The sequence below is a fragment of the Aspergillus undulatus genome (assembly GCF_047715775.1).
Source record: "Aspergillus undulatus strain CBS 261.88 unplaced genomic scaffold BDV17scaffold_1, whole genome shotgun sequence".
In the NCBI taxonomy this organism is placed as follows: Eukaryota; Fungi; Ascomycota; class Eurotiomycetes; order Eurotiales; family Aspergillaceae; genus Aspergillus; species Aspergillus undulatus.
Genome location: NW_027396605.1, coordinates 1,284,493 through 1,311,973, shown reverse-complemented (window position 1 = coordinate 1,311,973; position 27,481 = coordinate 1,284,493). Strand labels below are relative to the sequence as shown.

The following is a 27,481-nucleotide window of genomic DNA, read 5'->3' as shown; positions in this document are numbered from 1 at the left end:
GTTATTCCCATTCCTGATCCTCTTAGAACTTACTAACAGCCGGTGGCCTCCAGATTCGATAGAGAATAACAAGAGCAAGTCAGCAACTGCCCGCCAAGTACTAAACCTTCAACATGCGATCGGGCGACCTTCCATTCCCATTGAATGGCTCATACGAAGCACAGAAGGGCGATTCTAAACACAACCAGTCCCAAGCGGACAAACAACCTGACTGGCGTTACCCCACAATATCAGTGCAGTCCGCCCCTCGCCCCTCGCATTCCTTTAAATGAGCACTAGCAGCTGGGCACTTGGCTGCTGCATCTGCCGCGACAGACGACAGGAATTGGTCAATGAGAGTCAGTGCTCGGTTGTTTACCCTGTTGGGTCTGGCAATCAATAACAGTCTCTAAGTCTGAGTAGACAGTATCTGGTCCGCTATAGCTGGCAGGAGGTAGATAGATAAGCTGTAGATGTCCGCTCTCTACTGCTCTCCAATGGTACGATATCGCTATGCTTCTCTTATCACCAATCAACCTAGTCAACAAAAGCAACGAGCTCACAATTTATTGTCCGGGGGAACAAAACAAAGTACAACTCCTACCTAGTCCAGAAGACGTGCCCGGACTCCCGGTCCTGGAGTGGTGCGTGTGTACTGTGACTATCTACTACCGGTAAAGGAACGGGGCGATAAGATGATGCCGTCGTAGTTTGCCTTCTGTCAATCTAAATCTTAAATTCTACGTTATATCTAGATGGGCAGAGAAAATCCTCGAAATCAAACAAATAGCAAAAAAGTTCAAACATTAAACACAATCTCTTCCCCATTGGACCCGTTACCACGCACGGCGCAGAAGTTCGCGCCATCAAGTCAGCTCAGCGCCCGCCGCGGCGCCCAGCCAGCCATCCATGCACGCCCCCTGTCAGCTCTCTATTTAGTTCGTTCTCCCCCTCATTCCAATCTCGAGTCAAGACATCACCGGACCAAGTCTCTCCTGCGGCGTGCTTACGCTTGAATTTAGTCTACTCACAACACATACGGTGAGCGCACTGCGCACCAATGACAACGCCCAGGCCACGATCGTACTTCGTGCGAGCCGCGCAAAGGGTAGCAATTGACGGGCCGCTGTATCGTCGTACTTTTTTTTTAGCCCCCCGTGTGAATATGCATGTCGCTGGATGTGGTAGTTGGTGTGGAAGAGGGTGGGGGCTTGTTGAGTCAAGATTTGGAGGTATGCCTTAAGACTCTTCTTGGTTGTGGACTTGTGGTGTGGTATGGCGGGGTCGGTGCAGGTGCTCAGTTGAGGTGACGAGGTCGGGTTTATGGAGCTTGACTCTAACAAAGCTGGATCTGGATCTGGATAGATCTGGGTGTTGTTGCTAATCTGTGAGCTTAGGCAGGGTAGTGACAGGGTGTTGAGGTTATGAGGTGGCCAGTGGGTGGCCACCTGGGTCAGGGTCGTTGTTCGATCTTCGCAGGGGTTCTTTATTCCTGTTGGCCGGTGCTTGGGGGTATCTAGCGTATCTATTTACAGAGTATCTACATCATACGAGGCAAAGAGGGGTCTCCTGGTCTCTAGTCCCATGGTCTTAGCTGCGACGTCGGTAGCCAAGTACGGAGTATCTACAGAGTAGATAGGCGGTCGAGCTGCCCTGGAGACTGACGAAACCATAAGATAGTGATCTGTACATGATAATTGATTTTATCCCTCCGATAAGGAACACAACAGGTACTTTTTTCACCTTATTCGTTAACAGCGTCAAGTCTATCATCTATACCGGTCATTAGGTCGCATCAACGTAGAAAGTAGTAGTCATGTAGGTAATAGTAACGAGGCCACTGAACAGTTTCAAAAATCAGAATCCCAAGTCACTACCGTCGTCGCCAAAGTCTTCAGACACGTCCATGCCCTCGGCATCTTCATCCAGTCCTTCGAATCGCATGAACTTCTCGTTCTTGGCATCCGTCTGCTCTTCGACGCCGTGTCCGTCCTGGATCTCGCACTCCTTCAAGACGCACTCGCGCCCGATCTTGCTACGGCGCCCAACAATGCATCCAGTCAATTGACAGCGTTCGCCGATTACAGCTCCGTCCATGACCAGACAGCGGGTCAAGCGAGCTCCGCTGGCGATGTGGCAACCTACCCCGATGACGCTCTCCTTGATCACACACTTTTCTTCAACGGTGACATTGTCGGCGAGTAAGCAGTCGGCCTTGGTAACGGTACAGCGCTGAGCGACTCCTGCGGGGTACGTCACCTTCTGGTTGTGCGCAAACGGGGAGGCAGCGACCTTGCCGACTTCTTCAATGGACTCGAGTTTGGCAAGGCGGAGCGAGACGGAGAGAAGAAGGGACGAGGCATCAACGCGCCGAATTAAAGGCGCAGAATGCAGGGATGAGTGCATGTATGCCAGCACCGGGGGAGTGGTGAGCTTTTCGTTTTGCGGAGGCGGTACGACCGAGCCGGTGTCTGTCCTTCGGACGCGCGAGGCGAATTGAAATTCGGCCGTGGCTTCGGACGGTGAGACGTCGTGAGACTCTCCGGCGCCCGCCTTGGTCGTGCTCATGGCTTTGAGATCGATTTCTTCTTCCAGTGATTCATCGCCCATGCTTCCGCTCTCGCCGACGTTCTGGTTCTTTCGGAATATTTCCTTCAATCGGAGCTTTTCCCCCAACCCAGTTTGCCAACCGGATTTCGCCCACCATCCCACGAGGTCTTCACTGACGCTCTCGAACTTCTCGTTCAGTCGCGCCATATCCTTTACCCAGTAAGGAAATACGTAAACGTGTGCGTCTCGGTAGCTGGTTAGCATCTTCACCTGTGCGTGCCTTTTCACAAGAGAATGACGAATGAGTAGACCCTTGTCATCTTCCATTTTCTCCTTGACTGTATCCATCGGCATTGAGAGTACCAACTTGGAGAGCCCGAATCGTAGCGCAGCTGGCCCGTCCTTAGGATGCGAAACCGCAGGCGCTTCATCTTGCTCAAGGGGAGCGGTGGCCACAAAGTCAGTCACTTCCCCCTTGACACTTTCTTCTCTCCCTTTCGTTTGATAGTATACCGCCAGACCGCCACGGCGCCCTCCTGCTTCACCACCCATCCCTATCGTCTTGGGACCATTTGTGTTCCAACCCCCAGCAAGTGTTGAGCCTCCTAATGCGCTCTGCGACACCATCCATGCCTCGAGGAGGGACTCTCCCGGAATTTCACATATCAGATCGCACGGTAGAAGAAGGAAATCTGACTTTATACACGCTTGAACTTCGGGCAGGCGTAGCAATTCGGCAGTACCCGTTGTCAATGTGAGGTCGGCGGGCGCTAGTACGGACGGTGAGGGCGATGGTAGAGAAGTGAGGTGAGGATTTTGCGATAGAGCGGTCTCGAGAGGGGCTCGGCTAGTGGGAGGAGTAATAAGAGTTATATCTGCAATGACACTTAGATTTCGCGCACCACATGAAGATACAGAATGAGATTCACATACTGCTTATACCCATGCGATAACACCAGTCCAAAGGATACCATACCATGGGACGGTTCGCAATAGGAATGAGAGCTTTCGGAAATTCCTCTGGGTTGGAGGTGAATGTGTTGAGGGAAACACCGGGTCCGCACAGGATGAGCGCCTGGAACCCCGTGGGGGGTACTGGAACCGAGTGTGGCATTCTGACAAGACTATGCGATGCGGCGATTCGCTATGGGTTTTTTTTTGCGGCGTCTTGCGGGCTCGTAAAGGGCGCTGGAGACCGTTGTGTGATAGCACCGCGGGGATGAGGGGAATGCGCCTTGTTGGCTATAGAAAGAAACGCCAGAAAAACGAGTCGTAGATAGTTGAATATCGCGTTCTAAAACAGCCTAGAGCATATTCTTCGTGCTGGACACAACCAAGATAAGAACCGTCGTCAATCGTTGGCTTTGCTTTGCGCTTTGTGAGTCAAACTCCCATAACTCCGCGACTATTTTTCGAGAAGCCCACCTCACGTGCCGATAGGAGAAAGTGACTAAGCGGCCTGTCGCAAACAGTGCAAACAGCGCCCGCTCCTCACACTGTCAGCACCGCGGCAAAACAAAAGTCACCAGCCACATGTTTGTGGCCCGAGGCCCCAGCCGCCCTTCCCCATAGTTCTTCCTCCTTTCTCAGTTCTCATCCTCGATATACCAGCCTCCCCCCGCAACCATTGATCCCTCGACGACCTTGAGATGTGAATACGACTTCCCCGCGATTGAAGTGAATTTATGCGCAGCTCGTAACTTTTGCCGTTGACCGCGATGTCTCATTCCCAAGATGCCCGCAATCGGCGGGTGGGTACCGGCTTCAGCTCCAGCGGGCGGCGTACAGTCTTGGGCTACTGGGCACCTCTTGCCCTGACAGTTGGCATCGCCGCAATCGGTGTTGCGGCATGGATTTGGACAGAGCGCAATGAAGAAGAAGATGATGATAATCGCGATTATCCTCGAGGGGGTGATCGATCGACAAGCGGTCCAGGCGGGGTGTCGTTTCCTCGCGATGAATTCGATGGTGAACACGCTCGGTCAACGGGAGCCGACATCCATGCCGATGTCCAGGAAGATGATAGCGTGGTTGCTCGTATGCAAGGAGCTCTGCGGCGCACGCCGAGTCCTCAGCAAATCTTCGATGGCGCGAGCAAGAGGGTTGCCGCCGGCGTGGCAGCCGCCGGCGCTTTCGTTGGTGGTGCTTTGACATCGATCCGAGAGGAGAATAGGGGCGACTTTGAGGACCATTCTCGGTGGTCGGAAGAGGTGGAATCGCGGAATCAACAGAGACATCAACCAGAGATAGTCACTTCCAGCCAACATCAAAGCCACGATGTCGTTGCCGGCCCAGCGGCTGCTGACAAAAGGAAAAAGACGGTGGTAATTGTGGTATCATCCGAATCAACACATCATGGACCAGCAGAATTGGTATCTGACCATGTGGTATGGTTTCCTGTGACTTTGTCGCGATTTTGATTCTGTCCAGACGCGCTGACCAGCCTTCCATGCAGTCTATCCTTTCGCACCTCCCTGAACACGTCAACCCAGACTCGGCTATAATCTTCGTTCTGATCTATGCGCCTGGATTGAAACATGCGCCTAACCAAGGCAGTCCCACCCACCCACTGTCAGTCACATCCTCTTACTCGAATATCGCCCCCGAAGAAGCCAATCCGTCCGTTGAGGGAACCACTGCGGATCTATCTACGTTGGAACCTCGCCAAGCTGGAGACTCGGAGGGCGCAACGCCCCTCTTCAATACCCTCTATACCCAAGCTCAGGCCATTGTGGACAAAGAAACCATGATTATGCCATTCAACACTCCAGGCGGGTTCGTGCACCTTGTCCGTCATCTCTCTCCCGATACGGTCTATGTCCAGGAGTCATTGTCCGGTCAGGATGGAAGCGCAGTGAACCACATCTCCGGCTGGGTCAGGCAGGTTGTTGTGGTGGTTGGTGATGAGGGTGGCCGGGGTGGTCTTATCGATAGTGACGAAGAGTCGCAGCTTGTGGACAAGGACGAAAAGTGGTGGCGCAAAGAAGGCGTTACTGGCATTGGTAAGCGCATAGATGTTGTTGATGTCCTCCGCGTCGGATATGATTGGCGACGCAGGATCAGTGGCCATGACTAGAGCGCGGTGATGCATCGCAGCTATTGTGCTTCTAACGTCTTGGATAGGGTGGTTAATTCTATGATTTGTTTATATTGCGCCTCTTACCATGTTCATTGGATGACCATGATGTGATTCCCTAGCTTTATGACCTGCGTTTTGACCTTTGGGCATCACATCCTTGTTAAAATCATATATTGCCAAAGGAATACCAATTTTTGATGATCACAAAGAGCAGCTGCCAACGTCTCATAAGCAATGCTACCAATCAAAGAATGTACATGACCTTTATAGGGCTTGTATAAAATTAGCTTACTTAGCAGGAATATAAAGGATATAGCATCACGTGGACAAGGCTCAAAGCAGCCATCACCTGACCAGGCCTCCTTCGACGTCTTGGCTTGGCATCACCAAACTCCTTCGCGAAGCCACAACCACCATCTCAAACGCTTGCTTGCTCACTCTGCTTATAGCAGATATTCCTTCGATGGATGCCAGTGATTTGATTATCTAGCGATTCCGGGATCCGTGCAACCCTCCGCGTCGAATCCCGCGCCGCTCATTGTCGCTCTCCGCGTCCGCTCCCCACATGTCTCGTCCCCCGGTTATATCATCGACGAACGATTTTCGGAGTACGACTGCCGTCTTCAATACCCAAGTTTCGCATTCAGAGAAGTCGCTTCTAGGAGCTTTTGATCGGAATCGCACTCCGGTGTTGGTTTCGGCAAGATGGCAACCGCGATATCCAAAAGCGCCTCACACCCCCCTAAGATGAAGCGGCCGCCCCCGCCTTTCGTCCAGACCGGAGTCAACGGTGTGAAACCACAGACGACGTCTTCTTCTCCTAATACCTCTAAGCGCCTCCCCGGAACTCCACAGTCTGCGGCGGCGGGTTCTACAGGCCATACGGTCCAGAATGGCGTCAATGGCATCGGCAATTCCAGCAACTCGTCTATCAAGGGTCCACTAGACCGGCCTAGGAAGGAGGCGCAAAAGATAGGCGATCAAACTACTAAGTTACAGAAGGCTGTGCCAAAGACGCTGTCGTGGGTCAATGATCGCCGGTCAGGGAAAGCATTCCCGGAGCCGTATGGTTAGTGTCATTCGGTGTTGGGGACTGTTCGATGTAGACCTTTACTAACTGTGATATACACTACAGTAAAAACAACACCATACATTTTGAAGAAGTTTGCCAAATCCCCTCCATCTTTGATCCTACATCTACACCCTACACATTTTCGCTTCGAGCAGCAGGATGGAAGCTTTCCGTACAACTCGGAGATGAAGATTATCATTGAACATATTCGTGCCGGAACTGTTCCCCATGATATGATTGAGGAATTACTGCGCGCCAATGTTCGCTTCTATGAAGGTGGGATTGACGCCAATTGCGCCTCTCCAAGCTTTTGCTGACTAGGTCTTGTTCAGGCTGTCTCATTGTACGCGTGGTCGATCATAAGTCAGTATCCGCACAAACCAGGAAGTCAGCCGCGCCTTCTTCAAATGACAACAACACACCGTTCTCGATACATAATTGGAATGAGCATATTACTCCCTCGGCATACGCACCGTATCCGAAACAGAACCAGTTAGCATCGGAGAAATCGATGAGCAATGATACAGCAGCGGAAGAAACAAAAGATAGTGGTGAAGGGGAAGGTCAATCCCAAGACAACTCTCAAGAAGTTGGTTCAGCCTCTCAGCATAAGCAATATGCTCCAAAGCCGCGAGTCTTCACGACTGTCCTCCACCCAACACCTCGCTCAATACAAGCAGAATTAACTTTGCTGGCCACCACGCCTGACCCAAAAGCCGCCAAACAAGCGGCGGCAGCATCCCGCTCCCAAGGTGCCTCTATGACGGCCCCTCCATCTCCTCGCGCATCGACACAACTTGAACGAGGTCATGTTGCGAAACGGCAAAAGATGCTTGTTGAACCGCATGAACTCCTGGAGTGCGAATCTAAAGTGACGAGGGCTCTGGCACCACCGCTTTTTCTCGATCCTGTCGACAGCTTGGAAGATGTACACATACTTCTGAAATATATGGAGAGCCCACTTCACCGCGATGCTCCACCATCACCCAAGAGGAGGAAGCGTACAGTCGCCGAACTAGCAGCTGATGAAGCATTGGCGGCCGAAGAGGAGCGGTTCATGCTTATCATGGATGAGAGGCTGGAGCCAACTACCTCGGGAGCCGCAGGCGGACCGAAGTCTGCGGCCGTGGACGATGCTGGGGGTGCTGTGCCATTTGAACCTCGCTTCTCTCGTTTCAAGACCCTTGAGAATATCCGTATTCAACACGAAGAGAAGACGAGGCGCGAGAACGAGGCCAAGGTGAAGCAGGAATTGGCGAAGAGGCAACAGCAAGAGCAAGAGAGAGAACGGCGGCGGATAACCGAGCAGCGGCAGGCGGAAGAGCAGGCCAAAGAGGAGAACCGAAGACAACATCTCGCCGCGCAACAGGCACAGGCCCAACTTGCGGCGCAGCAGCAAAACCGACATGTCATGGCTCAGCCAAACGGCGTCAGTCAGGCACAGCAAGCTTCGCCAGTCGTGCGGAATCAAACGCCGCTCAATACCTCATCTCCGCTTATCAGCAGTGCTATGGCAACCCAGGCTAGCGTACCCATGGCGATGACCTCCTCAATGCAAGGCGCCGGTAGCCCTCAGAGACCTCCATCGGCTCTACAGCACGCGCATCCTAACATGATGAGCCATCCTATGGTGCCATCTAGAAGCCAGCAAAGCAGACATGGCACTCCTCAAATGACTCAGGGAACGCCAGCCATGTCTCAAGCGACCCCAATCATGCGCAACGTTACACCCACCCAGCGCATGAGCCACGCTAGTCCACCGCGGTCTTCCATGGCCCCAACGCCCGTGATGAACCAAACAATGATGGCAACACCGCAAGTGGGAGGCCAAATGAACCTCACCCCGCAGCAGCAGCAGCAGCAGCAATTCTTGATGCAGAGACAGCAAATCCTTGCTCAACAGGGCCATGTAAATCACAGTCAGCTCACCCCGCAACAGTTCGCTCAGTTGCAGGCAAATGTCCATGCGCAGAACAACATCCAGAACCACCAACAGCAGATGATGCAGCAGCAGCAGTCGAACCAGCAGAATCAACAGCAAAAATTTCCAAATCCCCAGGCATATCAGGCCCAATTGATGCGCGCACAACTCCAGCAAATGCAGATGGCCCAGCAGCAGCAACAACAACAAAGGCAACAGCAACAACAGCACCAGTCGCAACAGCAACCGCAGGGTCAACAGCAGCCCCAGGCTCAGCAGGGACAGGTGCTTCAGAACAGCCCGCAGATGAATGTGCAGCAACAGCAAATGCTGATGGCAGCTGCTCAAGCCAACGGCGGCCAGATTCCGCAAAATATGCAGGGAATGAATATGCAGGCGCGGATGAATCCGCAGCAGCGCTACGGACAACTCTATCAACAACGGCTTTTGAGGTTACGGCAGGAAATGGCTAGTCGCTTAATGCCCCAATACGGCCCTCCGACTCAGTATCCGCCTCAAATAGCCCAAGAATATAGCGTTGGCCTTGAACAAGCTGCGAAGGGCTTCGTGCATGATATCATGCGGCGGGACCGTGCTGAGATTGCTGCTGCTCAACAGCGACAAGCCCAGGTTGCTGCCCACCATGCTCAGGCAGTGCAGCAACAACAACAGAACATGATGAACGGAATGGGCAAGTAGACTCGATACTTGACGTTAACGACGAATGGCTTGGAGGCGGCGGGTTTGTTTTCTCGGTCCACCTATATCCATTTTCCCTCGACGCATCACTCCTCCGCCTAATGCGCTTTTTCTTCTCCTTCATCTGAGACCTGGGAACTCGGCCGTATTCCAGGTCCGTAGGCACTTCCACCTTTCACCGTTCACCTTCTTCACAAACTCATCACCTTTTGCTCTCTCTTCCTCTCCCCTTTCACCGCGGCAATCTTTTTTTTTATTTTTTATTTCTTTCTTTCTTTTTTTTTTTTTTTTTGCTTGTTCAATTTGGGAGCAATGTATAGGACAATTCAGGGACTCGAGATAAAACAGGGACTGGCGTTGGCGTTATACGTTTTTATGCTAGATTGATTGATCGATTGATTGGTTATGGTTCTTGTTTTTCTTGTTTTCTTGCCCATACCTTTATTTCTTCTCTTCTTGCGAAACCCCTTTTCAGACTTCTTTTTCTTGTTTATGCTAATTTTGGGCAAACCGAAACTGTATTATTTGGGACACACAGGTTATTTGTCGTTGATACATTGATTGATGCATTATTTTTCATGTTTTTGCGCGTTGGGAAGGGGGCACGCTGGAAACCAGACTTGATACCATTTTATACCCGGGCTCCGTGGGTTGAGTTAGTTGATGTTGACGAGAGAAGAGAATTGAAAGACCTATTATATTACTTTGTTTCTGGTAGGGTATTATGCCTCTTGAAGAGCTACTGACGTAGGTAGGTGCCTAGCGTTCTAAGTACTTACTATGTAGGAAAATGAGGCATTGTCGTTGCCTGCGTTCGAACGGGCTCGCTGGCTGTCTTGTAGTTGGAACCGCAGTACTACGCAGAGTAAATATTCAAAATATAAATATAAATATCGATCCGATATTTTGTATGGTTTGTTGCCTCGCCCCATCAAGTGGGACAGAAGATGCAACCTAATTCTCATCAGGAGCACTGCCTTGTACTACTTCTATACCTCCTGTATTGGAGTACGAACCAACACCGCCTAGCAACCGCCGGCAAAGCTGAAACGTTCCTTCCTCGTTCGCAAACCTACAGGTCAGCCCATTGCACCTTCCTAATCCTAGATCTACTCATTCGAGCGGGATCTTCGCGAGGCAGGCGCGCCGTCCATCGTCCCTTTTCTTTGGAGGCACTAGTTAACCCATACGGTAGATAGCGTAGTAGTGGCATTGAGCGACATCGTTATTTCCGACAATCTGTGAATTCATACGGTTACAGTTACCTCAATCTTTAGTTTAAAATGGCTACTGAGGCGTTCTAGTTAAGGAATTCAGTGAGAGTGATAGGTGCGTCTGCTGGTACGCTGGAGATACATAGTGGGTGGTATGCCTCAAGGCGAAAGCTTCAGTTCTCAGCAGAGGTAAATACCTAGTTACATGGAACTCTAGCTCCCTTGAAGAAAAGACCTATCTGGATGTAATCGCGATATATCTCCAACTGTGGAGATGATACGTTAAATGACCCACGTCGCGAGATAAGAGGTAGTAGGCTGCACCTAGTGACGGTGCTATATCGATAAAGGTTTCTTGAATAAGGCTCTCGTTATGCTGGACCTTAGAAACATTCTTTGTTTAAGTTAAAGTAAAGTACTTTGAGTTGTACATCGACTGTTTCCTGAGTGGCGACTCGTGGCCTGGGGACTCTGCCGTCGGGCTGTGAGAGATATTCATGGAGTCTACCTAGGCAGAGTGAACAAAAATATCTTTCTGCATATCTACCTAGCTATCTGCATATTCAATTGAGTAGTGACCACGGTATGAAGAGGGGGTAGGATAAGAAAAGCACACGACCGTCGACCTGGCCCCCGAGCAGACTGGTCTACGCTCTACCTGGGTAGCAAAAGCGCTAACAATGAATGACACCCTAAACATGTTAGGCCTGGCCCTTGACGACCTACTAGTGTTCACGCTCAGAGCGGGACCCAAACCCACGAGTACTATGCTCTACACTACCTGACTCAAGGTCAAGTACGACAACGGTAAAAGGCTGTGCAGCCCCAGACTCAACAATGACAATAGAGTTGGGACGAGGCTGAACGGTAAAAAAAAGGATACGAGAATGAGACCAAGCACAAACTCTCCGTCTCCTCTTCCATACCGTGGACGGCGAATGGGAAGAGTTGGCACCATGTTATGTTCCAGGTTTAAGCCCACAACTCTAGTCCAGCCAGCCATACTAGGGCGGAAAGGATCTACAGATCGACGATGATTTTTGATACGCGCATAAATGGAGATAGATTGCGCGACACCTGCGATTCTGGATACCGGCCTCGGAGGAGTTCGGTTTGTGATCATGGTAGGTAGGGGTATAGTAGTGTAGGTCAAAGCGCCGCGCCTATTAGAAGCTAAAGCTTGTAGTTTGGTTGCAGACAATGGTTCTTGTTACACCCTCGCGTGCGCACGTACCCTTTTGACTTTAAGCTTTGCGGTCGTGGTGGCTGCTGGGCGAATGAGAAGAGTCACTGACTCGATTTGCAGTATGTTATGCATGATGCCCATCGCATTGTGTCTGCGTTCTGCGCTCTGCGCATTCCAGGAAATCAGGTATTGTGTGCGTACTCGAGAAAGCTTGCGCTAGATTCAGGGATGCGCGTCCCGTCCGGCTGAATCTGTATCTGTAAACTGCAGGTCCGGAGCTAGTCTGTGGTCCATCCGGCGACTACTGTAGTCTGCAGGGCAGGGCTGAGCGCGGATCAGCTGGTAATATTGTAGTCACATCTGCGAGATGCACGCAATTGTCGATCTCCAGGGCCCTGCCTCCTGCTTTGTGGGAAGATTTCAATACTTTGAGTAGATGACGTTGCTAGGAATGCGAAGGAAGGTAAGGAGACTTACATGCAGATTGACGACCCACTCACTCCCCGCAACGCATATTGGGAACTAGACTGCGATAACCTTCGACCCTTATTGCTTAGTATCGTAAATGTAAGGCGTGGCTGGAGATTACTAGGTTAAAAGGATGCACGAGTTTCGAAGGTTGGTGCAATATGAGCATTGCCATTACAATAGTTGGTGTCTGGCCAGAGCTACCACAAGATTGGTCGTCATGCAATGCAACCAGGTTTGGGACGCTGATCAATGAAACGGTTGCAAGACAAAAACCGCAAATCTGGCTCTGGCTCTGACTCCTTCATTGGACGCTGGAGGGAGATGAGGTGAAGGGAGGATGGCGCGACGCAAGGGAGGCTAGATCGAAGAGGATGGACCTGTAATGTCCCGCACCATGGCCCTCATCCGTTAATCATCAGCCAAGGCAGGATTCCTGTGAATAATAATTTCGATCGTGTTTTAAACCAAATCTGATGGGATAGGTTAAGGATCAGATATTGAACGGACATGAAGCAGTTGAAACATGCTCTATTTCTGCAAATGGCGCAGATCGTGGGGAGAGGTTTTTCCTTTGGGAACTTCCAGTTGAATTGTCTCAGAGTAAAGGAAAATCCCAGCAGTTGGTGGTCTGCGGAAGGCAAACGCAAGAATTGAGGAAGAGAATGTTCGACGATCTCCACATATAGCGACCAACGAATTTTAGGGATAAGTGGTCCAAAGTAATACTAGACGTTCCTTGGGAGCGCATATTTGGAATGGCTAAAGCCGATGTTGATGTTTAGATATGACTGGAGTTGATAGTCCGGGAGGTAGGATAACCTTCAAGCACATTCCTGGGTGATCCTTGGTGAAGGTGAAGCTTATGGCATCCCAGCCTTTTGAACTCTAAAAGGCTTCTTGGATAGATTGTAATTCATCTAGCAGGCTCACATGACCCCAATCACGATGTAGCGATCTTTTGTGGAGATCTGGAGGACGGCACTGCGCTCGAAAATGAACAACGCAGTTCGCTCAAGGCGACACCTTTATCCAGCTCGAAGGATAGACAGGTCTTCTCTTCGCCTGGAGCTGAAACAATGAATTTGGCAGTCGAGGCAGATATTGAGCGCAACAGAGGCTGAACGAGCCTCCTTGCTCTTAGTGATACCGTGATTGGATCCCATCTGAAACATAGTATGGTATTAGTCAACCGATGAAGACCAAAGAGGATAATCATGTCAACTTGAATGCAGCAGCTGCTTCTGATAGGAAATATGAATGGAAGGCACCAAAGAAAAGAGAAGGGGACTGACCTGCTCTGACCTGACGCCAATATTAGCCCACATTGAGACTATCTAGAGTCTCTAGAATAGATCCAGATGTCAACCGCGGAACACAATCTTTGAGACGTCTTCAAAAACACTGCTGACACATTTTTTGTCTTCAACATCAATAGATCTGCTTGAGATACCCGTTGCTACTGTTGAGGCTATTCCAAGATTGTTGTTGGCAAGGCTGGTTTAATTGCCAATATATTGACGGATAACACAGATGGATAACGATCCAACCAGGCGATTGCATTATCCGAGGGAGCGGACGACGTCATACAGAGAGCAAGGTAGTCGCCCTAGGGCGATACCCTGGTGGCAACCTGGGGATGACCCAATTGCCCGATAAACCCCTTGCGGCGTGCTTCCCCGTGCTGCAGGGGCCTGAGTGAGAACCATACCGTGCGAATGAAACAAAAGATTGAAATCGAAAAAAGCCGACTACCTGGTGTAGGTAAACTGGCACACGCTGGTTGAGCAAGAGCAATGGTTTAGTGCAACAGCACGGGGGATGGATCGCTCGCTGTTAGTTCTATGGCCTAAGAAGGCGATTTATCTATAACTCATGAGCAGTGTGAGTAAGTACCCAGATGCTGAATTATCGCCGCAGACACTGCCGAGTGGCCTTCCTCGGGTCCAAGGACTGTGAAGAACTCGAAGGGGCTTCGGGACACATTTCTCTTCGTAGCGGTGTAGATAACGAGGAGAAGATCACTCATTGGCCAGGTAAGCGTGCCACCGCTGTATGGTTTCTCCATGACCCAGCCTTCTGGTGTCAAATAGGAATGACGCGGCATCTGAGCGGATCTGATGAGAGTGAATTGCGATGGAATGTACTTGGCCATTACCTGAACGCTATTTTGGGCGGTCGATCGATCGTGTGGCATGAGCAGAAAGTTGGGAAAGCATGCCAATCTAGGCTATGGTTGGAATTGTAGACTATATTCTGTAGGTGGACGCGTCGGTAGGTAGTCTAGCCGTAACTCGCAACGTCTTGGAGAATGTTCGTGGCAGCTAGTCAGACGAACTAGAGAAGTCCACAGAAACCTTGGTTGTTTGAACTCGCCTTGCAGGCAAAGAGTATGAGGATTTGTGTAAGATTTGCGAATAGCACGTCCAAAGCGTACAGATTATAGCACCGACAGGAACATGGAGAAAAGTCCTGATTTCGGACCAGCGCTTTCGGTGGAGGCTGCCAGGGTGGCGCATCTGTGGCCCGACCTCTTTGCGGTACTGCAGTCTGCGGTATCTACTGCAAGGTGATTGGCCCGCCACAAGCAAAATTACACAGCTTCATTCCGGTCAATGCGTCTTGCTTATGAGATTTCTCGATCTGAATACGGAGCGCAGTGCTGAAACGACACGGATACGAGCTGGGTCGCGGTTGAGACCTAAGTTTTGAAGACTTTCTGAGTATTTTTGGGTTGAGATAACGTTGAACCGGTCACATCACCGTGAGGTCGAAGGGCCATAGTCCCAATACCATGGGCCAGTCACGTCGAAGTGTCCTGAATATCCACAGAGCAGTTTCAGATCTAGATGCCGCGCTAAGGCACCTCCCAACGCGCACTCCATTGATATCCAGACCGCTGGTATTCAGCGCATCATTCCCGAGCCAAAGAAGAAGGTCCCAAGCCACAGCTGGGCAACTGAGCCGACCAGGAGTAATCTGATCGACTTGTGTCTCGATCAGTCGGTGACAGGTCACACGCCAGAATGAGATTCGTACAAGCCCTTGAGGGTCATGAGCCAGGAGAGTGTGATGGGCATGAGCATAGTGTCAATGGAAGTATTGTGATGGCGGGTGTTCTGGATAAGAGTGCCGACCGAATGGGAGGAAGTTGCAGCAGCAATGCAGGAAGCTCTGCCCAGGCGTGAGGTGACCGTTGAGGGACGAAAGCGGTGAGCCGAGCGCAGCGGGAACACCCAGACGAGACCAGGGTCGACAGCCACTCTCCACTCTCCACTCTCCAGTCTCCACTCGTTGATCGTGACTCTCTCCCGAGTTCCAAGGCATCGTCAACCAGGCTCCAGTCGATCTACATTCCAGAAGAAATGGGTCCCAGCTCCAGAGTCAAAGCGGCCCGAAATTCGAACTAGTAGGGGCCCAAGTGGCTCCGGGAAAGACAAGATGAGCCTTGACTCCTTGAGGGACCCAGTGCTGCTCAAGCCTCATGCAGCTCATGATGCTCATCAAACACCATGTTTTTGTGATTGGCTACTTCTCGACGACGCTAACAAATAAGCCCTGATGATGTGCAGCCGAGGCAGCAGGCTAGTGCACTATAATGATCCTGGTCGCTCTGGATTCGGCCAGGAACACCAGCCAAGAGTCTTGGGCCCTGCTCGATCCTTGTTTCTCCCTCATACCAGACAGCAGTGGGCGCCGTCGATCGCCGAGTCGCTGACAAGGGGACTGCCGTACTTTTTCATCCGCCCCCCCCCCCCCACCTCTGTGTGCTAACGGTGTTACAAAGTACTGCCCCGGCGGATAGGCAGGACTCGGGGAAGGGGAGGGGCGAGAACAGGTCTCGCCTGACAACTGCAGTTTGCCGGCTTGTAGCACAATACTCGCATTCATACCAGCGCCGGGACCGCAAGAGACAAGGGTGTGGACAGGACCTCAGGACTCGAGGACTAACTACGGAGTAAGTTCAAGCCTCGTCCGTGCCCTCAGTCTGGGAATTTGTTCTGATCGTCCGTCACATTTTAGTCTCCGATCGTTCTCAGCCCTGTAAACGTTTATTTTAGGACCGGTGCCATCCTCGCGTGGCAACAGAAGAAATCAATCGGTAAAAGAAGAAACAATTCAGCGAGTTGGGTTTGACTGGACGGTTCGGGTCGACCGGTCAGAATTGAAATGCGCGGGCGGTTCTAAAAGCCAAAGCTGTCAGAGCAGCTGTTGAAATTCCTCTAGCGAGGCTAGCTGGACCTGTCCTGCAGTGGGAACCAGGTTCGCACAGACCGTGACCCAGCAAACGCCTTTCCTCTACCGTGGAATGACAGACAGTGGGAACTGAGTTTGCGACCACTAGTGACATTTCAGTTTGTTTACTCACAGGATTGTTTGCCATTATTCTCCTCAAGATTCCCGCCGCCCCTCACCCCTTAAGACAAGATAATCTCCATCGTCCTTGAAGAAGAGGAAACTCAGAGTCATGTGGAACAACTCTCATGATTTGCACCTCAAGTAGATGGCTTCATTCAGCACCTGGGCGTCGCATTGGCCAACCGCCGTTTCAAGACTGCCTTATCAGTCGAACAAATTGGAGATCCGTTTCGACGAGGAATGAGGCAAAAGTCAAGATCGCATAGCTTTGGAACCCACATCGGTGTAGTGAGCTTTCGGAAAGCTGGAATACCTTCTTTGAGCGAAACCAGTGACAGACCGATTGGTCGTGCTTTATGCATATTCAACCAAGGTACAGGAGGCAATATTGAATGGAGCCGGCCAAAACCCACTTGATTTGCCTCTGCGTGCTTCTGCTGGTACTTGCCATCACGTTCACACTGAGCTTTCTAGATCATTTCACTGGGACCGAATTGTTCTTCGATCATCACTGGATTATCCCCATAATCCAGCAACTAGCAGTGGCTAGGTTTAATCGAAGCAAAATGCACCAAACCCCACTGTTCGTCAATCTTTGCCGATCGTTCAAGGCCCTGCAGGTTGACAATCGTGGAACGGAGTCGGTCAACCCAGACGAAGATCCCGGATCTCCACGACCGACAATAATGATTGTGACCCAGTTTGCTCCCCAGGATCGTCATTGAAGTCTATTGGGCCTAGCTTCAGGCGAGTCCGATACTAGAAAGGTATGAGGAAGAACTCTGACGAGGACAGCATTCTTTTACCTCTCTGTCGTTTCGTCTCAGGGGGACTTTCGCTGAATGGCTCGGAAGACGGGGAAGGCTTCCAGCTCATGCATTCCTCAGAAGGTCGAACGATAAAAATAAAACATTTGTGGTCAGGATATGAAGAAATGCAGGTCCGATATCAGCCAGAGTGGGTGGCCGGCTGGCCCACTTGCAGGAGGGCAGGAAAAAGGAAAAAGAAGAGCAAAGTATTGGCGATAAATTAGCCAGGAGAATTAAAACCAAGGCAGAGCTTGATAGATTTAAGATTCAGGAATAATAATCACACCCTCTCCCTCTTCCCAGGCTGGCAGACGTGAGGGATGCACTGGCCAGAGCCTTTTGCCTGACTCTCGCCCACTGCTTCTGCTCCCATCAGACAGACACATCCCCTTTTACTACTTTCGGACGAGTACTTGACATCTACCACAGTGGCCCTGCTCTGCTCTTGTCCTATATCATCCTGTTCGTTCCCGACCTCAACCATCAACATCAACAGCTCTCGGCCTCTCGACTGCGCATCATCCGACCGGATTAGCCTGAGACATCCCCCAGTGATTCACCTGGTCCCATCGTCCCTTGCTGGCCCTGCTCGAAGTTCATCTGATTATCCCTCTGAAACTGAGACACAACTCCAGCGCATCGTCCTTAAACGCCCCCGATCTACGAGCTGGCTGGAACAGAGGATCTGGAGATCGCGTTTAAGGGCGGATCTATTGAGCCCCTCGACCTCGTTCTTCTCCCTCTCTGAAACCCTGCAACGCTTCTTACCCAAAGACATTGGTGCTCCCCAGGAAACGGTTTGTCCAGCCTTCTGTCCAGACCAGCCAGCGCTCGCCGTTACTCGAGGAACTCCCATAGCGCACATTCCTGGCCTGCGCTGGACCCGGAACGCGACGCGCCCCTCTGTCTTGCTTGAGGTCTTTGATCGGCACTTCTTTGGGAAGAGTAATGTCTTCGTACTGTGAGTCCGATCGTCCGCTTCCTGCCTGCCTGCCTCCATCTGCACTCTGAGCATTTGTTTATTTCATCGCCTCGGTCCTCCATTCCTGCTTCCCAACCTTCCTTCTCTCACTCTCTCTCACTACTCACTCACTCTTTCCTTGCTACCCACTCTGGCCTTCATTCATTCATTCCTTCCTTCCTTCTGCTCTTGTTCTATTCTACTGTCCTTTACTGCCGTTGGGACTGCCTCTCTTTCTGTCCCTCACTGGCCTCGGACCCCACCGGCCTTCGTGCCTTCCCATTCTTTGCCATCGCTATCACTCTCACATCCTGTCTCTCATTCTCCGGACAAACAAGACTAAACGGTGCTCCGACAGGTAATCCAGGCACAGCACCCCTTCAAAAACACCGCAGTGCACAGTCGCTCCAAGATATGCGACACCAGCACAACCTAGCCGATCGTCTTACTGTTGAAGTTGATTGTTCGTCCCTGGGCCCCAACGAGTGCCCGTCCATGACTTCCAGCTTCTCCCCTCTTGATTCGCCTACTCCCACTCCAACAAGTATATATAGCCACGGTTCCTTGGAATCACCAGGTTGGCACGGAGCAGGATCACTCCCCAACCGCACCTACGAACGACACACGGGTTCGACGCCGATCCGCAGCGCTTTCCGTCTGGCAGGCATGGCTTCGACCGAGAGTTTGGGACTGTCATATGGCAACATGGATACCCAAGAACGGATGCCCATGACGGATTACCTCTTTGGGTATGACGAGAACTTTGAGCAGCTGTGGATGCCATCAGATGCACCAAAGTCATATGATCCTATCGCTCAAGGGCTCGCGTACCAGCAGGGTATGCATCAATACCCAACTATGCCGCGCAACACCAACAATAACTATCGTCACCAACCAGCCGCCTACCTACCAGAGTCTGCAACCAACCCTTGCCTTTCGCGGTCAATCTTTCATCAGCCTGAGCGTGCGCCTACTTCGATGGCTATAAGCAACATGATGCCATGGATGCCGTTGGCAGACTCGATTGCGCCGCAGACCATTGCCCCATCACAAGTTGCCCCAGTCACTCCGCCACCATCGTTTACAGACTCTCTTATGGCTTACAAGCGCAGCCCCAATACACCAGTCCGATCTTGCTCACTTGGAACGGGCTCCGGGACTGATACCCCAATAAGTCGTCTCTCAGGTGGGGCATGTGATTATATGGACGAATTCCAGCCGTCTCCGGTCTACCGGGACGGATTTCGGGGACCGCACCGAGTGGCGTCCAGGAAAGCGCTCAGACGGCAGACCTCCAAGCAAAACTTGATGCTTGAGAATCTACCTCCTATTATCAAGCAAGTACAGTTCAAGTGCAAGGAACCTGGCTGTAACGGGCGCTTTAAGCGACAGGAGCATCTCAAGAGACATATGAAGAGCCATTCAAAGGAGAAGCCCCATGTTTGCTGGGTACCCGGCTGCCACCGCGCATTCTCAAGGAGCGACAACCTTAACGCCCATTACACAAAGACGCATAGCAAACGGGGCGGCCGCAATCGATATGTCGCCACACTGGATGAAAACAGCCCCGACTATGATCCTGACTTTCGGGGACAGCTGACACCAGATGGGCGTCCGATCTACGGGTCCAAGCTGGAAGACCCCATTCCCGGTGATATGACTTTGGATGCCTGGGACGAGTGATGGACTTCAAACGCCGATCTGCATGGAATCTAATATGATACCCGCTGGCTCGATGCTACGCCCAAACCTTTCTTACGTCTCTATTCAGGCAGATCCCGCGCTCTACGGCGTTCCTTGGCCCGCCTTGGTGTTCTTTCCGCCTTCTATTTTTCCTTTTTGTAGAACATTACTGACTATATTTGGCTCAAGATTTTCTGTTGAAGGTTTTCAAAACAGAATATTCTAATGCATCATACCGGACGGACGGACATGGAGTGAGGAGTCGGATCCTGTACGATTGACAGTGACTTGTTCATCTTATCCTTTTCAAGTTGCGGCGATCTATCGATATGTCAACCCCAGACGGGATAATAATATCTCGACATATTGTACGTGTTAGTTTTAGAATAGACAGAAAAAAAGCCACTGCTGGATTAGTTCATTGCTGAAGATTCGATGGCACAGTTAGTTTCTGATATGTCGCATTGGCCTAACTCAACTGCGCCAAGCAACCCATCATCATCACTCGGTGTAGACTGCAGAGCCAGCCCATCAGTGACGATCCAAGAAGACACCTTTACTCTGTCGGTCTTTACTAGAGGTGGATATTAGCATTTAACAGTACCGTGGTTCTCCAGTGTCACTATTCCCAACTATCGACTGCGAATGCGAGAGGTGTCAGCTCGCACTCGAACTCGCACTTGCAATCTTCATGACTCGACGCAGTCCACAAAGCCAAAGAAGAGACAACAACTTGAGGGCCTCGATGAGCATGAGGAATTGATTGAGCGATATGAATGTGACTACACTGTGACTGTGACTGTGATAGCCGGGAAAGCTGGCAACATTCCTTCTTTCATCATTATTGAAGTCCGTCGTGGGAATCCGCGACCAGCCTGGCCTCGCCTAGATCGATATAACCATATTCGGTTAGATTGTCGTCGTACCCTGGGCCATCTTAGGCTTTAGGGCACTGCACCCCCTACTTGGTGCTTATGACACTGCGAATATCCTAGACTAACACTCTCTTGTCTGGCCTAGGTATTTACTCCGTGCGCCAGAGTGCTGTTCAAGGCCAGTAAGCATGGTGATACAGTGGTAGTACGATATGTACGTGCTTGGGTAAGATTGTCACACTCTTCTCATTTACTTACTTCGTTCTTCAGCCAGAGTCACTGGTTATATGCTTTTTTTCTAATTAAACAATGAGCTTTTGGGCTCTGGGTCTGGGTGAGGTGGTATTGACTACCTACTACGGTACAAACAATGTAGTCACCTATCTATGTAGGAAGGATCGCGTAGCGGGGGTGCCGAGGTATAGGCCAACAGTACGGAATACTCTGGTAGTCTCAAAGTTACTACTAGGCATAAATGTAGTGTCGTCGTGACAAGCACAAGAATGCTTATGGTATCCCCAGTCGTTCGATTCGTCATGCCAAAAATTCGACTAGATATAATCTGGGCCTCTCAAGTTCTTCATGGGTATATCTGTCCTGTCTCGGTGTCCGCCGCAAGTAAACCCCACCCCTTCTACTCCGTAGGTATACATGTCTTCCAATCTGCAGGTTTTTGGCTCCGTATGATTATGATGAGAGCGACATGCGTATAATGGGTTAGATTATATCGCCATGAATGATAAGATGAAGCGCTCGAGGTTTCTGAAGAAAGTACGGCTCCGATAAATGATTTAGAAGTAGGATACCTCTCCGTGACGAAATGGTGATAATATATTTTTCTACCACGAGCTGCGGGCCGCAGCACATGGAGCATGGCGTGGTCCTTTGCTCCCAGCTCCGTGGTCGAGAGACAGGAACTCACCTTCCGGACTTCTTTTCCTGTGCAACCGGTGCACACCCTCCGAGTACCTTGGCCGTCGACAGTTCGAGCAATCAGATGAGTCTCAGCAGTTATTCCAAGGTACTCTCAAGGTTTGCCTATCCAGAGTCATATTCGACTGGAATTGGAGCCCTTAGTAAGGTACGGGACAGAACGTGGCGGAGCAGGTGGTTTCTTCTTTGCAAGGTTTACTTCACGCTCAGTATGGTATTGCGCTTGTTTATTACATCGCTGCCTCATTTCAATGCTCTTTGTTGGTCCTGTATCTCTTAGTATATGCTTCGTGTCGGTGGTGGGGTTAGGTACTTCGTAGGTACAATCTGCTGCTAGCCCTAACGAGCTCTTACCGGGTTGAACCGGACTGTCCGACAAAGAACCACCTATGCCAGGACTTCCCAGCTAGAATAAGAGCGGATGTATATAATAGAAGATTAACTACCTACAATCAAGCCGGTACAAATGTTCGTATAGATCCGGTGCGAGTAAATGGAGACTTTAGTGCGGCCGCCTCGGGCCTCAGCTCCATCGCAGCCCAGGCGGACTACGTCAACAGGACAGTGCTGCAAAAAGCCCTCTGCCATATATCTGCCAGTCTGTTCTGCCCTAAGTTCAGTCAAGACGTAGCATTACTGGACTAGGAATGTCGAGTCTGCCAGCGGTCGAAAGCTTCTTTTGACTCGCAGTCTTCCGGAAGACCTCTCTGTCGCCCTCCACCATTGTTCCGTCTCTTCATCCGTTTTCCCAGGCATAAATCTTGCATGACGCTGCTTTATACCGATTCATCATATCAGACCGAACCAAAGCAAAGCAAAGCAAAGCAAAAGCAGAACAGCTACCTAACCCAGTCCATTCAAGACAAAACCCTGGCCACGGCCATAACAGCACCATGCTCAACGAAGTCTTCACGATTCCCTTTCCCTCCTCATCCACCTTCCTCGCACCTCCCTTCCACTCCGCCACAGAACAAAGCGCCAAAGACGAACTAGCCGAGCTGATCACATCCGAGAACGCCATACACAGCACAAAGAGCAAGCTAGCAGACCTGGCCCTGGACCTGGACCTGGACCTGTTCTCACTCAAGACGCCAAATTTAAATTAATCGAAAACAAAAACGAAAAGACGTCTCCGACAGAACCGAACTGATCTCGCCGAGTTAGTTCTCCGAAACATCTGCCTGCGCATTGAGCTGTTTGCGCTCTGGCGCGTTCTTGGGGAGGGGTTTGAGGTGTTGATCGGATATCGTGGATGAATACTTCTGTTACTCGTGAGGTTCCGGGGGTATCGGCTGGGGTTGTTGATGTTGTTATGCGCTTGGAGGAGGTCGAGGCTGTCAGTAGGGTCAAGAGAGTTCGGGGTGTAAGGCTGGGGGTTGCTGATTTGGGACTTGATCTCCGAGATGTTGCGGATGTTCTTAGTGGGCATGAAGATGCGAAGCCGGAGCTTTGAGAGGCATTTGATTCCTAGAGCGAATGAATAGACTTGGTTGGGGTGGAGGAACGTTGATGTTTGTGTGCCGGATAACGGCGGTTTTTGTACTCGCTTTTGGTTTGATTGAGGTGGACTTGTAGGGTGTGATTTAATTGCTTGAGGCTCCGTATTATTCATGAGATAAAAATGAGTCAAGAATATGGTGCTTTGCTTTGCTTGTTCGCGCCTTAAATGCTTGCGTATCTGGGTGGCCAAGCCCCAATGATCTTTCAAATAGAGCAGCGCAAGTCTCCCACATAGCCAGAGCATCTTCGGTCTTCCTCAGTTGGTGCCAGGTGATACCCAGGTCTTCCATGACGGACAGGTCTCCGAGTGTTCTAAACCGGTCACTCGCTTGCGAACTTCCAGCACCTACAGCTGTACTTCTTCGGCCTCTGTCGATCGATTCATCTTTTGGTAAGTAACAGCGAGGTTTTTCATACTGAGTAATGTATGAGGGTCTTCAGGGCCGAGAATACGTTTTTGCAAAGCCACAGTATGCTCTCCGAGTTCTCTTGTTTCTTTCCATCTTTCAAGATGTCCGTAAAGGCAAGCAAGTACGCTCATTTTACGTAGGGTTATTGGATGTTCGGATCCGAGCACACGCTTGGAAGCTCCCAGTAAGTGTACGTTCATCTTTTCTGCTTCATCTAGCCTGCCAAGCGCTTTATATGTAGAGGCCTGGATATTCATGATGCGTAGGGCCTCTAAATCCTCTGACCCTAGCACGCATTCGCAGGCCTTCAGTATCTGCAGACTTAATTCTTCTGCTTCATCGAACCTGCCGAGATGCCGGTAAATGGAGGCTAGCTTGTGCATGCTGTTCAGTGTTTCAGAGTTTTCCGGGTCATGCACTCGTCTGACATGATTCAGATGCATATCCTGATTTCTTCTGCCTCTTTCCACTTTCCAAGGCCCGAGTAATCAGAAGCCAGCAAGTCCAGCATAGACATGGTGCCGGAGTGCTCTAGCCCCAAGTCGCGCTTCCAAATTTCAGACAGTCGTATATCTAGCTCTTTTGCGTGTTCCCATCGACATTGTTTTCGGTAAGTCCCAGCCAAGGAAATCATAGCAGAAAGAGTATCGTGGTGATCTTCGCCGTATAAGCCCTTGCGTGTGCGTAGTATTTCCTCAAGCAACAACGCCGCTTCATTGACTCGTCCATCCAGGCCCACGCACCTGCAGACTCTTTGGATTAACGGTAGGCGTCGCTCTTTCTGGAGGGTATCTTCTTCAATTAGTGAAAGTGCATGTGGCAGGTATTCGCGCCAAATTTTTCGATTTCTGTAGTAATCTTTTGGAAAGGCAATACCGTACCGCAATCCTGCTGTCAATACGTGGTTGCTGGTGAAAGTGGCCCTGCTTTGTCAGCCAATTCCGCGCGAGAGGTGCACCAACCTATGGAGATTGAGATATTGAGTCTGTTCGCCAACGAAGGAGAATGCTTTGAGGAGGCCAAGCGCATCGATTTCCTTTTTCTTAGAGGATGCCTTGGGAAGTAATGATTTTGGAATGTCGCGAGGAAGGATGCAGGCCATGAACAGCAGGTATCTGGCTGCTAGTTCATTCAACTTCTGGATTTGCTGAAACGATATCAACCATGTTTTAGCCACAGGGTTCTGAATATCTTTGTACCGCCAAACGTCACCAAAGTATTTACTTAGCAGCTCGATAACGTCCGTTTCCTGATCATGCAAAAGCGTAATGTAACCAGAGAAGTCAAGTGTGTTTTCATTGATATATGCAGCTGCCTGAGTTATTGCCAGAGGGAGGAAGGCAAGTTCTTCCAGAAGCCGCAATGTGAGGTTCTTGTCGTTCAGCGAATCCTTATCAATCAACAACTCCTTTAATATCAGAATCGCGGTCTCCGGATTTGGCTCCGAGACGTGAACCACATTGGAAGATGCCAGCATCACAGCTACCTTTCGATTCCGCGTAGTAAACAGGATATGACCTTGTTCGTGTTGGGGCAGATAGTCCGTCAGAGGCAGGGACCCAGACTCAGAGCTGCGCGACCACATCCCCATGTCGTCTGCATTGTCGAAAACCAGAAGCCACTTCCCAGCCTCTTTCCGACTCGAGCTAGCCTTCACTTTGCTCTTTGCTTCTGCGGCCTTGACACCTTTGATTCCAAGTATATGAGCTATGCCTATGTATGCCTGCTCAATGCTCTCGTGGCTCGTTCATGGGATTCAGAAAATCGAGCCAAATTCTTTTGCTCGCATGCGATAAGCGATTTCAAGCGCTATTTGGGTCTTTCCGACGCCGCCTAGCCCACAGATTGCGATCTTAGACGGCGGTGCATTCATCAATGCCTCAATCCGGGCGATCTCATCTCTTCGACCAACAAATCTTGAATTCTTGTGGAAGGGCACCATCCAGTGGCGTTCGGTAACCGTTACTTTTGGCCTCGCTTTTCTTTCAATTGTAGGGACAAACTCGAGAAGGATCTTTGCGTAGGCAGCGGCAGCAAGGGCCGCGTACCCCTGCCACTGTTTGTTCTTGTGAGAATCGCAATAATCGCAAATTCCTCGAATAACCAGACACGGAAGCTGGTCCATAAGTCCTGCGGCTTCCATCTCGAAGCAAAGGATATCTATCTTCTCTGCAATGGAGTCCCTTGTCGTAGCGTCCTTTAGAACTTGGTTTCCAGGGGCAATCAGACCGTAGTGAAGACATGGGTCCTCATTCGCTCGAGGTACACGATTCACCAAGCGAGACTGGTCACAATCTGAACAGTCAGGGCCATCTCGATGGTCCTATGCTGAGTCGAACAGCCAATCCTTATCTGGGCGTGAGAATCGTGGCTGCATCTCTCGGTGCTCTCGGAGTATATCGGATATAATGCCTGGAATAGGCTGCCCAATCACTTCGTTGCTGCGAATTTGAGATATAGCCGTCAGCAGGAATTGGGAAGGCTTGTTAAGCGACCCAGTACGCTGGAAGTGCATATCACGCAGCGTCTTGCCAAAATCATACTGGATAACGCCCCCGAACCTGCATTTGGCAGACTGACAACCACATCACCAAGGCGAATATCCCCACCTTTACTGGGCACACCACCGCCAATTCCAACCATGAGCCCGAATCGAAGAGAGGGAAACGTCGGAAGCATATGGGATAGCACTGTTGCCGCGGACGTCGTTCCGTAAACACCAGATAGCAGACAGGCAAGCACGACGTTGTGGCCAGCACGCCGGCCAAGGGTGTAACTGTTATGATCGGTTGATGGTTGATCAAGAGAGTCGTGGGTCTCGTCGAGCACGACCTTCGCGGCTGCCATTTCCAGCGGCAGCGCGCAGATCCAGGCAACTGTATAGTCATCATGGATAAGTTCCATGGCAGCGATAGATCGTACATAGCAGAATATTTGACAGGTTCTGGGTCAAAAGGCCTGGAGTTGTTGCAGGTTGCAGCACGGGTGGTCGATGACGAGGCTGAGGATGGAATGAGAAAGAGGGGCAAGACATGTGCAGATGATCAGGAGCAAAGCTGAGTGGTTGATTTGCTGGCGCTTGGCACGTAATCGAGTACCTAGTAATATCACTGAGGTATCTCAAGTTATTTGGGTTGGCTTTTTGTAACTAGTAAGGCCTCTCAAAGGGTGGGATGGTAAGCGTGTAGTAGATTAGTCTATTGCTTTTGATTTCACAACATCATACTCTTGCACAGATAGGTTAAAGTACCAACTTGCTTTTCGCTCTAATTGACACATCTCAAGCGTGAAGTATAGCATGGAATAGGGACCGGGTATGCCACAACATTCCAAGAGCGTCAATTCCCCATTCTACGCCACGGATCAAACTGTGAGATGACCATGATGGTGGAGATACTGAGCTCGAGTTCTTAATATTTTACGTGAATGTCCCAGTGGTGGGTTTGGTGGCAAAGGCGCCTCGCCTTGGAGGCTAGAATGATCGAGGCGTGGGGCTCGTCTAGAAAGAGGAGAGGTGTGATGAGCGATGTTGCTCCAAGGATACCTGAGGTAACAAGCCCTTCGCCAATTAAGATTCCCGTCTATGACAATAATCCAGCCGATGTCTGGAGATATCAGGAGACCTAAAAAAATACCGTGATGCAACTGCCAGCCATGCCCATTGCGAGGAACGAAGGCTGGAAATGCCACTGGAAATTGCGCCATAAAGAGTCAAAGAGGAAAAACCAAAAATCCATGAGAGTGGTTCATTTGTTCTTCTTGACCGGCCAACTGTGCGGCTTG

General features: G+C 50.6%; 7 protein-coding genes across 7 annotated transcripts; 4 read left to right on the top strand and 3 right to left on the bottom strand.

Annotated features, from left to right (window-relative positions):
* Nucleotides 1-1,836: 1,836 nt before the first annotated feature.
* On the bottom strand, nt 1,837-3,643 carry BDV17DRAFT_278720 (translation initiation factor eIF2B subunit gamma; the record flags this gene model as incomplete). The annotated part of the gene is made up of 2 exons (XM_073759580.1): nt 1,837-3,404; nt 3,463-3,643. The coding sequence occupies 2 exons, from the start codon at nt 3,641-3,643 to the stop codon at nt 1,837-1,839; spliced, it is 1,749 nt and encodes a 582-aa protein (XP_073621391.1).
* Nucleotides 3,644-4,096: 453 nt separating this feature from the next.
* On the top strand, nt 4,097-5,890 carry BDV17DRAFT_9832 (uncharacterized protein). Its single transcript, XM_073765445.1, has 2 exons — nt 4,097-4,916; nt 4,985-5,890. The coding sequence occupies exons 1-2, from the start codon at nt 4,248-4,250 to the stop codon at nt 5,603-5,605; spliced, it is 1,290 nt and encodes a 429-aa protein (XP_073621390.1). The 5' UTR covers nt 4,097-4,247; the 3' UTR covers nt 5,606-5,890.
* A 12-nt stretch (nt 5,891-5,902) lies between these two features.
* On the top strand, nt 5,903-9,552 carry BDV17DRAFT_9828 (uncharacterized protein). Its single transcript, XM_073765442.1, has 3 exons — nt 5,903-6,677; nt 6,744-6,956; nt 7,013-9,552. The coding sequence occupies exons 1-3, from the start codon at nt 6,314-6,316 to the stop codon at nt 9,298-9,300; spliced, it is 2,865 nt and encodes a 954-aa protein (XP_073621389.1). The 5' UTR covers nt 5,903-6,313; the 3' UTR covers nt 9,301-9,552.
* A 36-nt stretch (nt 9,553-9,588) lies between these two features.
* BDV17DRAFT_249559 (uncharacterized protein) lies at nt 9,589-9,989 on the top strand. Its single transcript, XM_073756233.1, has one exon. The coding sequence runs from the start codon at nt 9,706-9,708 to the stop codon at nt 9,859-9,861; it is 156 nt and encodes a 51-aa protein (XP_073621388.1). The 5' UTR covers nt 9,589-9,705; the 3' UTR covers nt 9,862-9,989.
* A 4,465-nt stretch (nt 9,990-14,454) lies between these two features.
* On the bottom strand, nt 14,455-14,824 carry BDV17DRAFT_9806 (uncharacterized protein). Its single transcript, XM_073765440.1, has one exon. The coding sequence runs from the start codon at nt 14,685-14,687 to the stop codon at nt 14,493-14,495; it is 195 nt and encodes a 64-aa protein (XP_073621387.1). The 5' UTR covers nt 14,688-14,824; the 3' UTR covers nt 14,455-14,492.
* A 3,707-nt stretch (nt 14,825-18,531) lies between these two features.
* Nucleotides 18,532-20,187, top strand: brlA (C2H2 type transcription factor BrlA). Its single transcript, XM_073765432.1, has one exon. It carries the CDS (start codon nt 18,712-18,714, stop codon nt 19,978-19,980), a length of 1,269 nt encoding a protein of 422 aa, XP_073621386.1. The 5' UTR covers nt 18,532-18,711; the 3' UTR covers nt 19,981-20,187.
* A 3,357-nt stretch (nt 20,188-23,544) lies between these two features.
* Nucleotides 23,545-26,602, bottom strand: BDV17DRAFT_278716 (uncharacterized protein; the record flags this gene model as incomplete). Its single annotated transcript, XM_073759579.1, has 8 exons — nt 23,545-23,616; nt 23,647-24,043; nt 24,214-24,546; nt 24,661-24,752; nt 24,876-25,433; nt 25,527-26,021; nt 26,133-26,240; nt 26,279-26,602. 8 exons carry the CDS (start codon nt 26,600-26,602, stop codon nt 23,545-23,547), a joined length of 2,379 nt encoding a protein of 792 aa, XP_073621385.1.
* Nucleotides 26,603-27,481: the final 879 nt, after the last annotated feature.